At 42.5% G+C, this 13771-nt stretch overlaps 1 protein-coding gene across 3 annotated transcripts in view; it reads left to right on the top strand.

The window, feature by feature from the left end:
• The first annotated feature begins 313 nt into the window (after nt 1-313).
• Nucleotides 314-13771, top strand: part of LOC106573489 (FERM domain-containing protein 5) — a 122386-nt gene continuing 108928 nt past the window's right edge. For all 3 annotated transcript variants that reach the window (XM_014148577.2, XM_014148576.2, XM_014148575.2), the window contains exon 1: nt 314-685. In XM_014148577.2, the coding sequence (XP_014004052.1) occupies nt 584-685 (102 nt within the window). In that variant the 5' untranslated portion in view covers nt 314-583. The remainder of the gene's footprint in view (nt 686-13771) is intronic.

Genomic DNA, 13771 nt, shown 5'->3' with positions numbered 1-13771 from the left:
CATTTTGTCAAATAGGGACTGAAACTTCAGACAATCCCTCATCCGTTTGCTCTTCACACATGAAAGAGGCCTTGCCTGTCGTAAACATTTATAAACATGGGTTTCAGAGAAGACTGAAAATCCCACATTTTTACCGTCTAGTGCCAATTGGTGGTTTAAGAAAATGAAAGGATGAAAAAAAATATTCTGTTTATACTAAGGGCTATATTGCCCATTTTGTAGAAATCTCTCCCCGTTGGTTCTCATTGACGTCAGTTTACTCTAAGGGATCCGCCCTCTAGCTCAAGTTGCAAGCAGTGAGTGGTGAATGGTCACCCATCTTTCGATTACGGGTACACAAGGGTGAATTGCTGCTGGATCTGGATGCGGGCATCCTTTCAATGATTCCGCACTGTGGCTCGTGTCTGTGTTGTGTTCACTTCATGGGATAGACAATGCGCTGTGTCTTGGCATTACAATCTTCAGCTGCTGCTCGTCTGGTTGATCGGAAAATGTAGTCATTCAATGTGACATTAGCCTACTTCTATGCTGTGTTCAGATTATTGCTCTGGTCCTAGACGCAGACCAGCAATTCTGTGAAAAGATGTTGAGCCGAATAATGAGTGGCAGTATCCGGAATCTGGATAGAGAATACGACTGCACCGTCAGACTCCTGGATGATACGGAATATACCTGCACAATTCAGGTCAGTCACTTACTATATTCAGACAATAATTGTTTATATGCCATCAGCAGAGAATATCAAGTGGTGAAATTGTCTCTCATTGGAAGAAAAGCGCGCAAGTGCCTGCATCCCGCTATAGTCACCGTCTGAATCTATTGTTGTGTGAATCATTTGTTTTCCGACACATTTTATTACCATATGCCATTAGACTTGATGCAAATATCGATAGTTTCGTCGTCCGACGAATAGACTGAATGCTCAGGACCTTATCGATGTTTTTGTGACTGATCAAGACATGGCAAAAAAGGAAATGGTTTATCACAGACAAATAGCCTACTGGTATTGTTATTATTCACCATGAGCGCTGGAAGTTTGAAAAGTGATCAACAACCTTTCGAACACTTGATTTTATAGGCTTTGAGCAGCATTGTATTTCCAATGTCTATACTTATCGTTTTTATAGAGTAATTCATCTGACAGTGAGAGTTACAATGAAGCTGTAACTGTGTTACAATCTAGATTTAACAGAGTTACAATCTAGCTGTAACAATTCAAATTAATTCAGAGGAGATAATCCCATCACTGTCAAGTTATATATGAATTTGTCAACAAAATCAATACTTACAATAGAGGTCTATGTTATTGTGAGACCTTTATTGTGCGTTTATAAAGGTGGGACTCTGAAATGTTATTCTGGCTCTTGGGAGAAGAGCAAAGGTTCATGGGTAATGCTTGAGTTTGAAGCGAAAGAAGGAGCCACACTCTTGGCGCACTTTATTATTTTGTCCTGTATAAATTGTGTACCACTCAGTCTCATAATAAACATTGAGTCTAACACTGAAGTCGCGGTTTCCCTGGTTTACATTCTTATCATCAGCCTTACATCAGGGGTAACCCCCCCAACATAATATATATATATATTTAAAATTGAAGCTCATTTACTGAATTTTTTACAATTTAAAAGCTCTAAAATGCTATTTAGAGTACAGCAAAAACAAGCAACATTACTCTAGCCATTATCTGTCACGCATTATCTGACCTTAGAGCCTTTTTTATTCTCTATTTTGTTAGGTCAGGGTCTGACTTGGGTGGGCATATATAGGTTTCTATTTCTTTGTTGGCCTAGTATGGTTCCCAATCAGAGGCCGCTGTTTATCGTTGACTCTGATTGGGGATCATACTTAGGCAGCCCTTTTCCCCACCTGTGATGGTGGGATCTTGTTTGTGTGTAGTTGCTTTCTGCACTGCATATAGCTTTATGTTCGTTGTTGTATTTTGTTGTTTTTTCTGGTGTCATTTTTATTAAAAGTAAAATGCACGCCTACCACGCTGCACCTTGGTCTCATTCCAACAACGGACATAACAGAAGATCCCACCACCAAAGGACCAAGCAGCGTGGCCAGGAGGAGCCGACATCCTGGACATGGGAGGATATCCTGGACGGTAAGGGATCCTGGACGGTAAGGGATCCTGGACGTGGGAAGAGATCCAGGCCCGGAAAGAATTGCCTTTCATGGGAGCAGACAAAGGCAGCGAGAGAGGAACAGCGAGGAAAATAGGGATCAAGGAGACGACGGAAGCCCAATAGGCAGCCTACATTTTTTTGTGGGGGGGGGGCACACGGGGTGGCGAGCGGAGCAAAGGTGGGAACAAGAACCAACTCCCTATAATTACGATGAGGAGTTGGTCACGGTTCAGATACCATGTTGCCGTGCTAGGGTGAGTATCTGTCCAGGACAGATTGTTCCGGCTCAGCGGTCCTGGTCTCCAGTGCGTCTCCTCGGCCCAGGATATCCTGCGCCAGCTCTACGCACGGTATCCCCAGTTCGCCAGCACAACCCAGCGCGGCCTGTGCCAGCTCCCCGCACTTGCCGTGCTATAGGGGGTATTCAGGCAGGACGCGTTGTGACAGCTCTACGCTCCAGACCTCCAGTCCGCCTCCACGGCCAATGTATCCTGCGCCGGCTCAATGCACTATGCCTCCAGTGCGCCTTAACAGTCCAGTGCGTCCTGTGCCAGCTCTCCACACTTACCGAGCTAAAGTGGGTATCCAGCCAGGACGCGTTGTGCCAGCTCCACACACCCGGCCTCCAGTGCGTCTCTCCAGCCCGGTGCGTCCTGTGCCAGTTCCACGCACTCGGCCTCCAGCGACGGTCCCTGGCCCGAAGCCTCCAGTGATGATCCATGGCACGAAGCCTCCAGTGGTGATCCATGGCCCGAAGCCTCCAGTGGTGATCCATGGCGCGAAGCCTCCAGTGGTGATCCATGGCGCGAAGCCTCCAGTGGTGATCCATGGCCCGAAGCCTCCAGTGGTGATCCATGGCCCGAAGCCTCCAGTGATGATCCATGGCCCGAAGCCTCCAGTGATGATCCATGGCCCGAAGCCTCCAGTGATGATCCATGGCCCGAAGCCTCCAGTGATGATCCATGGCCCGAAGCCTCCAGTGATGATCCATGGCCCGAAGCCTCCAGTGATGATCCATGACCGAAGCCTCCAGTGATGATCCATGGCCCGAAGCTTCCAGCGACGGTCTGCAGTCCAGAGCCTCCAGCGACGGTCTGCACCGAGAGGAGATGCCCACCCGGACCCTCCCCTATAGGTTCAGGTTTGCTGCTGGAGTCCGCACCTTTGGAGGGGAGGGGGGGTACTGTCACGCCCTGACCTTAAAGCCTTTTTATTCTCTATTTTGTTAGGTCAGGGTGTGACTTGGGTGGGCATATCTAGGTTTCTATTTCTTTGTTGGCCTAGTATGGTTCCCAATCAGAGGCAGCTGTTTATCGTTGTCTCTGATTGGGGATCATACTTAGGCAGCCCTTTTTCCCACCTGTGATGGTGGGATCTTGTTTGTGTGTAGTTGCTTTCTGCACTGCATATAGCTTTACGTTCGTTGTTGTATTTTCCGGTGTCATTTTTATCAAAAGTAAAATGTACGCCTACCACGCTGCACCTTGGTCCAGTTCTTCAGACGATCGTAACATTATCACCTTTTTCCTGTAGCTTAATTTACCTCAGGGCAATTCCACGATATGCCAAAATAAAAACATTGATTTGAAAATGTAACAAACCATAAAACTCTATGCACAAGGACTACTTGTAACAATTTGTAGTGAACATTAAAAAAAAAAAAACACATTCACTGGGAGAACTGTGAAAATGCCAATTTTGGTAACAGAATTTTTTTGTTAAAACTCCCTCCGTTTTTTGTGACCATGTTTTTCAAAAAAATATCTTCTCCGAATTAAGATTCAAAGATGTCTACAGAAAGAATGGGGTGTCATACAGTTGAATTTGGAAGTTTACATACACTTAGCTTGGAGTCATTAAAACTTGTTTTTCAACCACTCCACAAATTTCTTGTTAACAAACTATAGTTTTGGCAAGTCAGTTAGGACATTTACTTTGTGTATGACACAAGTAATTTTTCCAACAATTGTTTACAGACAGATTATTTCACTTAATCACAATTCCAGTGGGTCAGAAGTTTACATACACTAAGTTGACTGCCTTTAAACAGCTTGGGAAATTCCAGAAAATGATATCATGGCTTTAGAAGCTTCTGATAGGCTAATTGACATCATTTGAGTCAATTGGAGGTGTACCTGTGGATGTATTTCAAGGCCTACCTTCAAACTCAGTGCCTCCTTCCTTGACATCATGGGAAAATCAAAATAAATCAGCCAAAACAAAACCTCAGAAAAAAAGACCACGCAGCCGTCATACCGCTCAGGAAGGAGACGCGTTCTGTCTCCTAGAGATGAATGTACTTTGGTGCGAAAAGTGCAAATCAATCCCAGAACAACAGCAAAGGACCTTGTGAAGATGCTGGAGGAAACAGGTACAAAATTATCTATATCCACAGTTAAACGAGTCCGACATCGACATAAGCTGAAAGGCCGCTCAGCAAGGAAGAAGACACTGCTCCAAAACCGCCATAAAAAAAAGCCAGACTACGGTTTGCAACTGCACATGGGGACAAAGATCGTACTTTTTGGAGAAATGTCCTCTGGTCTGATGAAACAAAAATAGAACTGTTTGGCCATAATGACCATCGTTATGTTTGGAGGCAAAAGGGGGAGGCTTGCAAGCCAAAGAACACCATCCCAACTCTGAAGCACAGGGGTAGCAGCATCATGTTGTGGGGGTGCTTTTCTGCAGGAGGGACTGGTGCACTTCACAAAATAGATGGCATCATGAGGAAGGGAAATGATGTGGATATATTGAGGCAACATCTCAAGACATCAGTCAGGAAGTTAAAGCTTGGTCGCAACTGGGTCTTCCAAATGGACAATGACCCCAAGCATACTTCCATAGTTGTGGCAAAATGACTTAAGGACAATAAAGTCAAGGTATTGGAGTGGCCATCACAAATCCCTGACCTCAATCCTGTAGAACATTTGTGGTCAGAACTGAAAAAGCACGTGCGAGCAAGGAGGCCTACAAACCTGACTCAGTTACACCAGCTCTGTCAGGAGGAATGAGCCAAAATTAACCCAACTTATTGTGGGAAGTTTGTGGAAGGCTACCTGAAATGTTTGACCCAAGTTAAACAATTTAAAGGCAATGCTACTAATACTAATTGAGTGTATGTAAACATCTGACCCACTGGGAATGTGATGAAAGAAATGAACGCTGAAATAAATCATTCTCTCTACTATTATTCTGACATTTCACATTCTTAAAATAAAATGGTGATCCTAACTGACCTAAGACAGGGGCATTTTTACTAGGATTAAATGTCAGGAATTGTGAAAAACTGAGTTTAAATGTATTTGGCTAAGGTGTATGTAAACTTCCGACTTCAACTGTATATGACATAGTCTCGTCATAAACCAGGCTTTTAAAGGTATGGCAACGCGAGACTAGCTATGACATGAGACCTTGACTTTGAAAACATTTATTTTGGTTTTTGAACTACATTAAGTGAAGTGGATTCACATCCAGTAACAGAATTACGTTTACGGAATTTCATCATGACTCCCTGATCTGTACTACACAGAAATCCATACAGTATTTATGGATATGAGTGTCATTCACTTCATGGTGATGTGTCCCGAATAGGTACACAACGGTATAAATATGCAATTTCCTCCTTTGCATATCTCAGTATTATTCTACACACTGGCTATTATTTTAATGAGCTCCACACCCAAACAAGACCAAATTTGGTTGGTCCGTCCTGGACCAAATCTGAACCAATCATAGATGTCTATGTTTCACAAGTTTGAACATCAAAGTACAGCATAGTAGAGTACAGTGGAATACTTTACAGTACAGCACAACACAGAACAGTAGAGTATAGTTCAGTACAGTAGAGTACAGTAAATTACAGTATAGTTCAGTACATTATAGTGTACTCAATTCTAGTGTGCTCTACTGAACTGTACTCTATTCTACTCTATTGTACAGTGCAATACTGTACTTTACTCTGCTTAACACTTTTTACTTTACTGTACTCTACTTTACTCTACAGTGCTCTACTGTACTGTACTGAGCTCTCCACACTTGTGACAACTATAGACGTCTATGATTGGTTCAGATTTCCGGACCAAATCTGAACCAATCATGGACCTCTATGTTTGGGCCAAATCAAGGCCGGAACCGTACCAAAAACGACATCTGTGGATTACTTTTCAACATCCATGGACGTCCGGTGTCAGTCTGTACTCAATGGGTAAGGATGCTGGTTACAGTAAATGGAAAGGGGGCTCATGAGAGGGGGCTCCTGAGTAGGTGTCAGTAAGAGCAGGGAGAGGTGACATTAACTGGAGATAGAGGAAGAGAGAGAGGGAAGGGTTGTCCAGACTGTTTTCACACTTGCTTTGACCACCATACGACAGAAAGAGAAAGAAAACAGTTATGAGTTGAATGTAACAGTATGCCAGTGGAAGGGAGAACTGTAGCAGGTGAACCAACTATGGTTTGTGACTACTATGATTTTCCATTGTAGCCAATTAAATTGCAGTAATTCCGTCACTGATTTTTCGGACGCTACGTTACCAATTTGGGAAAAGATTTAGAGTTTTAGTCACTTAATAATTCATAACCAAACAGATATCAGTAAAAACACTATCACTAATTGGTAGGTCTACCTTAACTTGTTAATTCTGTGTTTTATTTCATTATCCTCCCTCCCAGTAGTGAACTACATGTAGTTCAACTAGTAATTTACCAACATTTTACAGTTTCTTAGTGGTAGTTGAACAATTGTTTTTTTTGTTGCAAAAATTAAATATGGGTGAAGTAGGTAATAATTTCCTTTCTTTTTCAGCATCAGAACTGCCTAATTCTTACTTGAAACGTAGTTTTTGTGTTTAATATGCTAAATTACACATTCTGTTAACAAAGTGATCTGTACTTGCAATTTGTAGTCTACGACATTTCAGATTTATATATGATAATTTTTTACGAAGTAGTCTGGATGTAGTGAACTACTTTTTCAAAATAACTTTAGTTAAGTAATTATATTTTTCTTAAGGGTACCTTTAGTATAGCTTAACTTCTTCTAGTGTGAAGTAATTGGTAGCTTGGTAAAGTATTCTGTATTTTCAGAGTAGCTTCCTCAACGCTCCCTCCTCTTGAGGGAGAGAAATTAGGAAATATCTTAAAGATATGTGGGTTTTTGAAAACGGAATTTCAAGTCACATGGCAATATTTCTTAAACTTACACAAGGCAAATAATTTCTCCAAAATGAAATATAAGTGTTGCAATTAGTTGGCAGGGGTCTTCTAAATGATTGTGTTTTGATGTATTTCTAATACCTTTTAATACGTTTTACGGCCCCTTTTCCATCTGTTTTATCAGAAATCAAAGCCTTTGCTTATTCCTAATATTTAGGATAGAACACGGTTGAAAAATGTATATATGCCTTAATTTCTCAAAAATATAGACACAGCTTTCATTTCACACCAGATTTGACATGCTCCTATGAACTTCATTGGTTCTCATGGGTCCTGTTACATGGAAATGACCTTCAGTCAATAGGGGACTTATCATTCTACAAACACGTCATACAATAATTAGTTGGTACGTACTAGCTCAGCACTGAGATTAAAACTCTAGTTTAGTTTCACGTCAAGTCAAACAGCAGTTACCAAAGCCATCTACTACAGCCATCTTTACCTCTGCACTGTTTTGAGAAAAAGTCGATGAGCTCTCCATAAAGCCAGCCATACAAACAGCCTTCCCTCCCGCTCCCAGGTGTCCATGTAACGGGCGTCGTAAGGATTGGACCAAGGTGCAGCGGGAACGTTTATACTCATCTTCTTTATTAAATAAAAAGAAGGAAAAACAAACAAATCACGTATACAAAACAACGACCGCCACTAACAGTCATGTCATGTCATGTCATGTCATGTCATGTCATGTGCACAGACAAAACAGGAGACAACTACCCACAAATCCCATTACAAAAACACCCCTATACATAGGACCTTCAATCAGAGGCAACGAGGAACAGCTGCCTCCAATTGAAGGTCAATCAACAAACCCTAAACATAGAAGTAGAAAACTAGACTGAACATAGAAAAACACTAACCTAGAACATAGACCAAAAACCCCGGAACACTCTAAACAAACACCCCTCTTACATAATACCATAGCCCAACAAACCCCGAACCACATAAAACAAACACCCCCTGCCACGTCCTGACCAAACTACAATAACAAATAACCCCTTTACTGGTCAGGACGTGACAGTCCACATGGTCCTAAGTCAGCCATCCATACTGCTAAAATGCATTTCCTTTTTAATTGGGATCGGAATGATTTTAGTAGCCTATTTTAAATGGTTGGTGTTGAGCTACCCAATTGACACACTGCCTTACATTATAGCCTATTCCTCAAATGTCATTTTATTGTTATTCAATATAAATGTGTTTACTGCAACTGTTATGAGCTTTATACAGTATAGTTCACTGTATTGTAGACCTAATAATACAAATACAATGTCATGTTTTGAACAAAGTAAGGTGGAATGGATTTCCTTGAAGGGAAGACAGGAGTAAGGGGCTGGCTCTTTTTCTTTTGTTTCCATGCTGCTAGTCTTGCTTTGATGTTTCCTTCGTTTTATCTTCAGCCTGAAATAAAGGCAGGGGAGAGGGTCGATCAGAATCCATTAGTGTGTGTGTGTGTGTGTGTGTGTGTGTGTGTGTGTGTGTGTGTGTGTGTGTGTGTGTGTGTGTGTGTGTGTGTTCACCTGTGGATCATCATTCCTCAGAAGTTATTGGGAAGAGCTGTCTCCTGGACTGAGGAAATCCCTAGAGGGCTCCTACTACTTTTTTTAACACATTGAGACATTGAACAAATCTTCTAGAAGTAAAAATTACAAAGATTTAGGGATACCTCTATGATGTAATGAAATGTAAAAGCTACAGTCCTGGTTTCTGTTACTTTGCTGAAAATATTTCAATTTTTGGTGCACGGAGGTGTCTCTGGTGGAGATATACACAGAGTGTACAAAACATTAGGAACACCTGCTCTTTCCATGATTAAGGTAATTTCTACATGTAGGTAGGGGTAAAGTGACTATGCATAGATAATAAACAGTGAGTAGCTGTGGGGGGAGGGGGGGTATCAATGCAAATAGTCCGAGTGGCCATTTGATAAATTTTTCAGCAGTCTGATGGCTTGGGGGTAGATGCTGTTAAGGAGCCTTTTGGACCTAGACATAACGCTCTGGTACCGCTTGCCGTGCGATAGCAGAGAGAACAGTCTATGATTTGGGTGACTGGAGTCTTTGACAATTATTTGGGCCTTCCTCTGACATCGCCTAGTATAGTGATGTACTGGACTGTTACCACTACTGAGCTGCACGTTGGCCAATAAAACGGATGGTCGAGGCGTGTTATCCACTTGCCGGCGAATTCTCACAAGGCACCCGGATCTGCGCCCCCTGTATCGCCGTCTTTTCTTTATGTGAATGACGAGGATGTATTTGAACATGTATATGTTTTTGCTCTTTGTTCTTTGTTATATTGCCAAAAAGATTGGAGAAGTGGTTTATCCATACATCTCCGTTTTGGATAGATAACTCTTCATGTTGTTGTTTGTTTAGAGTTTTCCAATTTTCCCAGATGTCACGGATCCCCCCAGTACTGCTGCTCATTCCGTGCACCAGCTCCGGAGGTCTACATCACCGGCCTTCTAGGCGTCACTGAACTAGATTCATTACCACCAACCCCAGACTGTCATTACCACCAACCCCGGACACCTGGTTCCCATTCCCCCTGATTAGTATGTGTATATATGTGCACTCTGTTCCCCAGTGTCCTTGTCGGTTATTGTTACCATGTCTGTTGGTCCTGTGAGTACCTGTGCTGTTGTATCGGCTTCCATACTGCGTGTTATTGTACACTTGTTTTACGGGTCTCGTCCTGTGTATTATTTTGAGGTTTACACCTCGCTCTTTTGTTTGGGTGGAGTAAATAAAACCCCATATTACGTATTCCTGCGCCTGTCTCCAATCATTAGACATCGTGACAGAATAACCGACCTCATAAATGGAGACAGCAGGAAAGACTGAGCTATCGACCATCGTAGGGACAGTCCAGCATCACGATGACTGTCTTTCCAGACTCGGCAGCACCATGGACAGCGTGCTGGCAACCATCCTGCGTTTTGAGGTGCGCGCCAGCGAGATACAAGGGATTCTTTCTGCAATGAATCCAGTTCTGTGATGCCTAGAAGGCCGATGATGTAGACCTCCGGAGCTGGTGAACGGAATGAGCAGCAGTACCGGGGGGATCCGTGACACCAGAAGTGGTTAGATTCTATGGATTATTCAATTACATTGAGCTGATTTCTGACGTGCTGTTCCTTCTTTTTCCGTAGTGTATTTCTGTATTGTTTTAGTGATTCACCATAGTGAAGGCGTAGGCTCAGGATTTCAGGGTCTCTATGTTTTTGGTTGGATAGGTTTCTCAATTTCTTAATTAGGTTTTTGCATTCTTCATCAAACCATTTGTCGTTGTCTGCTTTACATTTTTAGATTTGATTGGGAAGCTGGGGGTAGATGCTGTTAGTGGGAACAGGTCATATATATTGTTTAGGTTTTATACTGCCATGTTTACACCTTCACTATTACAGTGAAACATTTTGTCTAGGAAATTGTCTATTAATGATTACATTTGTTGTTGCCTATTTGTTTTTTGGTAGATTTCCACATTTACTTTCCTTCCATCTATAGCATTTCATTATATTATTAAGTTCCTTTGGCTTTGATGCCTCGTGATTGAGCATAGCTCTGTTCAAGTAGAGTGGGGTTTTGCTGTGATCTGATAGGGGTGTCAGTGGACTGACTGTGAACACTCTAAGAGACTCTGGGTTGAGGTCAGTGATAAATTAGTCTACAGTACTACTGCCAAGAGATGAACTATAGTTGTACCTACCGTAGGAGTCCCCTTGAAGCCTACCATTGACTATGTACATACCCAGCGTCTGACAGAGCTGCAGGAGTTGTGACCCATTTTTGTTGGTTAAGTCGTAGTAGTTGTGTCTACGGGGGCATATGGGGAAGGGAATGTTGTCACCTCCAGGTAGGTGTTTGTCCACCTGTGTGCTGAGGGTGTCAGATTCTTGTCCAGTTCTGGCATTAAGGTCACCACAGACTAGTACATGTCCCTGGGCCTGGAAATGATTGATCTCCCCCTCTAAGATGGAGAAGCTGTCATTGTTAAAGTATAGGGATTCTATTGGGGGGATATAGGTAGCACACATGAGGACATCTTTCTCTGTTCAGATAATTTCCTTACTAATTTCTAGCCAGATGTAAAATGTTCCTGTTTCGACTAATTTAATAGAGTGGGTTAGGTCTGCTCTGTACCAAATTAGCTCTATACCAAATTAGTCTCTTCCCTGTTTCACACCTGGTAGTTTGGTGGATGGGACTACCAGCTCTCTGTAACCTAGAGGGAAACCAGTGGGTCCGTCTCCTTTATACCATGTTTCTTGTAGGATGACAATGTCGGTATTTCCAATTTCTTTGATGAAGTCTGGCTTCCTGCTCTTTAGGCCAAGGCCTAAATTCAATTTAACCTGAAACCCTGTATATTCCAGGATGAGATAGTAAAAGCTTTGTGTTCAATGGTATCTAGTGTTTCTGTGTGGTTTAGGCCTGGACCATCACAGTAGGTGTGAGCAGAGCATGTTGAGCATCTGATACATACCTCTTAGGTCGCAGGATGGGGCTTGGGCGGGTGTAATAGTGGGGGATGGGCCTGTTGCTCTGCTCACGGCCTGGGCATGTGTCCTGCTGTCATGTTGAGGTCCTTTCTCTCGCTCGCTTACTTACTTTTGCTCATATCCTGTTCCCACTATGTGCTGCGATTCAATCCCCTGTGGACCTGTTTTCATTACACTCTGATCTCTTCCCTAAACTGTTTAACTGCTCCATATTCAGGGTTACCTCTGGTGCAGGCTGGCCTCCTTCCTCTGACATCCACACAGCACAGGTGGGCCATTACAGCCTTGAGTTCTGGTAGCTATTCCTGTGTTCTGAATGTCATCATCAATATCATCAGCTTCAGAAATTGTAATGCCAAAACCAGGGAGGAGAAAGTCCTTATGCTAGCATATTCCCATAGACTTCCAGTCATTGCACTAACAACAGTTAGCATTGGCTTGTGGAACTACCTCTAATATCCTTCATACTGGACACAGAGACATAAAAATGGTATCCTGTATCTGTCTTCATATTTTTTTACAGCTATAATCCATGACTTTAAAGTTTTACTTCAATGAATTCTGGATCTTTCCTCTATATTTGTGCGATAAGAAAGTGAGTGCTCAACATTATACACCCCTGTAGTTTGATGGAAGTCGCTGCCATCCCGCTTGCCCCAGGCCTCTTCCGCTCTCTAATGCAGTATTGCAGCACCGGTGATGGTTGGGAATTTAGAGGCTCCTCACATCTCTAGGTCACAGTTGAATACCTTACAGGCCACAGCAGCCAGGCTGCAGTGATTCTGCACAAGAGAGAATTCAAAATGGTATAGTAGAGAGCTGAATGTGTAAAGTGTGTACATGGAAAGTCACAGTAATTACATAAATGCACAAGACACATTTCAGTTGAATGCATTCAGTTGTACAACTGACTAGGTATCCCCCTTTCCCTTTCGTTAAGAGTGATCTTCCAGAGTGCTTCTCTATTCAGGGAGTGTGCTGTTTGTTCACCAACCTTGTTTGTTGAATTTACAGTTGAAAGGGTGCTGTGTTTAATTTTACACTTTGAGCTGACTAACCGGGAGTGGGGGTTACTTGCCCTGTATATGATAGAGGGGAGGTGAAAGTAGGCTCCAAGTTGTTTGTTATTCCAAAAAAACGAATTTGTGTTGGTGTGTTGCAGGTGCGTTTCTAATGTAAACCAATAGCTATCTCTGTCTATGTGTGGTTGTTTTTATCCAAGAACACCTTTTATTTCTGAGTAGATGATGAGTTGAATAGGAGTTGAGAAGTGTCTCTCAAAAGTTGTTTGCTGGTAAAGACATACCCCTGCAGAATAGTTGTCCAGATGGAGCTAGTCTTAGTGGGGAGGCAGGTCTCCTAGTGGGTAGAGCGTTGGACTAGGAGCAAGTTGCAAGATCAAATCCCTGAGCTGACAAGGTAAAAATCTGTCGTTCTGCCCCTGAACAAGGCAGTTAACCTACTGACCTACTGTTCCTAGGCAGTCATTGAATTTGTTCTTAACTGACTTGCCTAGTTAAATAAAGTAAAATAAAATAAATAGTGTTGAGGTAGAATTTAGAAGGGCACAGAATGAAGGCACTTTATTCAGCTGCAATCAAAGCAGTGTCTTCAGGTCTTAAGCAAGACTTAAACATTCAATATATGTCCAATATATTATTTAAGATTCTGAATGGGACTTCTTTGCTCAGGTTGTTTATTATGTGTTTGCTATACTTTTAAACATTTTGTCAAGCCCCTAGGTAAAGCTGCATGGTGACACGAAAGCCTTGAGTGCTTGTTGCACCGCTGCATTTACAGACTTTTTACCAGCTAAGCCCATAAATAACCACAAAGTTAAGGCGGGAAGGAGCAATTATTGTTCAAAATACAGCAATGGTGTGTTTCATCCTGAGAAGGTGCAGCTTCTTGCCTGTCAATGGTGTAA

The sequence above is a fragment of the Salmo salar genome, chromosome ssa16 (genome assembly GCF_905237065.1).
Source record: "Salmo salar chromosome ssa16, Ssal_v3.1, whole genome shotgun sequence".
NCBI lineage: Eukaryota > Metazoa > Chordata > Actinopteri > Salmoniformes > Salmonidae > Salmo > Salmo salar.
This window is presented reverse-complemented; position numbering and strand designations above follow the sequence as displayed.